The following is a 1286-nucleotide window of genomic DNA, read 5'->3' as shown; positions in this document are numbered from 1 at the left end:
TAACAATTAATAATATCATTTTAATAATACAAAAGAAATGCTGCAACAAACCTGATTCTATTAGACTGCAGGAATCTGTAAAGAGTACACTGAGCATGCAAAGATTCATAAAGTTGGAACCTGCCACTTGCCTTGTTGAAACTGCTCTAGCACCATCTGCAGGTTGGAGAGCGACACTGCGTACTGGCTGACCTGCTCCTGGGACGTTCGGAGTTGTGCGAGCAGGTCGTCCCGCTGCTTCACCGCTCCGCTCAGCTGCTCCTGCAGAGACTCCACCTGCATGGTCGCCTGTTGGCTGCAGGCAGACGAGGAGAAACTCATCAAACGGTGGATTGAAGAACAAAATATTCTATGTATTTCTGCTTATTTCTATTTCCTCTGTGACTGTTTAATTATAAGTCCCAACCAAATGTGAACAGCAAACCTTGTCTTAATCCTCAGTGTCCCATTTAATGTGAAACTGAATTCCAATTTCAGTTTTTTTTTTGCTAACCTGGATTTCTCCACCGCGCTCGAGGAGGTCGCCAGTTTCTCGTCCAGCATCGCCACCCTCCTTCGTAGCTCGGTCTCCCTGTCTTCAGCGGCCAGAGCTTCTCTCGTGTACGAGTCCTCGATCTCCAGGAGGTGATTGCGCAACCGCTCCAGCTCCAAGTTGAGACGCTGTTCTTTGTCCCTCGTGTGCTGAAGCTGCGAAGAAAAAACAAGCAAACGCCGTTACATGTGGAGGTCCAAGGGAAAGAAGTTCGACTCCAGACTTCCAACAGCTGAAAATCAAATGCATCAGAATATAGAGTAATGTGTGTTTTCATAAACTTTAACATGTAAAGACAAATGCAAACTAGACATCCCTGTTCATCCAGAGTCATAGAAAATATCAACCAATTGTAAGAAAATTTGTCATAATTACTGTGTGAAAAGAGTTTTCTGAGGTCAACTTGACCGTTGACCTTTGGCCACCAAAATCTAATCAGTTCATCCTTGAGTCCACGAGGAAATTTGCGCTAAATCTGAAGCAGTTCTGTCAATGTGTTACTGAGATACTGCGTCCTGGAGAAGGGGACGGACCGACAGACAACCCAAAAAATAAAAAGGTCTCCCGCTCTGACCGTCGCCAGCGTGGAGGAATGAAAAAAAGGAAACCGTAACGCCAATGTGCTTCATATACGCCATTTTCTGTCTATACACTGAAAGGTTTTCAGTGAGCAAACACAGATGCAACACCTACACGTTTGAAACGCCAGCTGAACTCTACGTGTCGACCTACCTCAGTCTGCACCGCGGTGGTC

At 45.6% G+C, this 1286-nt stretch overlaps 1 protein-coding gene across 1 annotated transcript; it reads right to left on the bottom strand.

The window, feature by feature from the left end:
- Positions 1–74: 74 nt before the first annotated feature.
- On the bottom strand, positions 75–1280 carry LOC111648795 (thyroid receptor-interacting protein 11-like). The gene is made up of 3 exons (XM_087171091.1): positions 1265–1280; positions 494–687; positions 75–295 (listed from the first exon to the last, which is right to left on the bottom strand). The coding sequence occupies exons 2-3, from the start codon at positions 541–543 to the stop codon at positions 106–108; spliced, it is 240 nt and encodes a 79-aa protein (XP_087027217.1). The 5' UTR covers positions 544–687; positions 1265–1280; the 3' UTR covers positions 75–105.
- Between the last annotated feature and the right edge of the window lie 6 nt (positions 1281–1286).

This window comes from Seriola lalandi, unplaced genomic scaffold, assembly GCF_002814215.2.
Source record: "Seriola lalandi dorsalis isolate HSWRI2012SDOR001 ecotype SW California unplaced genomic scaffold, Sedor1 jcf7180002048148, whole genome shotgun sequence".
Taxonomy (NCBI): Eukaryota; Metazoa; Chordata; class Actinopteri; order Carangiformes; family Carangidae; genus Seriola; species Seriola lalandi.
The sequence above is the reverse complement of the archived record's forward strand: the minus strand, read 5'-3'. Positions and strand labels throughout refer to the sequence as shown.

Coding starts and splice junctions, on each gene's coding strand:
- LOC111648795 (XM_087171091.1), bottom strand. CDS start 543: ATGCTGGACGAGAAACTGGCGACCTCCTCGAGCGCGGTGGAGAAATCC. Junction 296..493: donor AGCGCGGTGGAGAAATCCAG/GTTAGCAAAAAA, acceptor GTCTGCCTGCAG/CCAACAGGCGACCATGCAGG.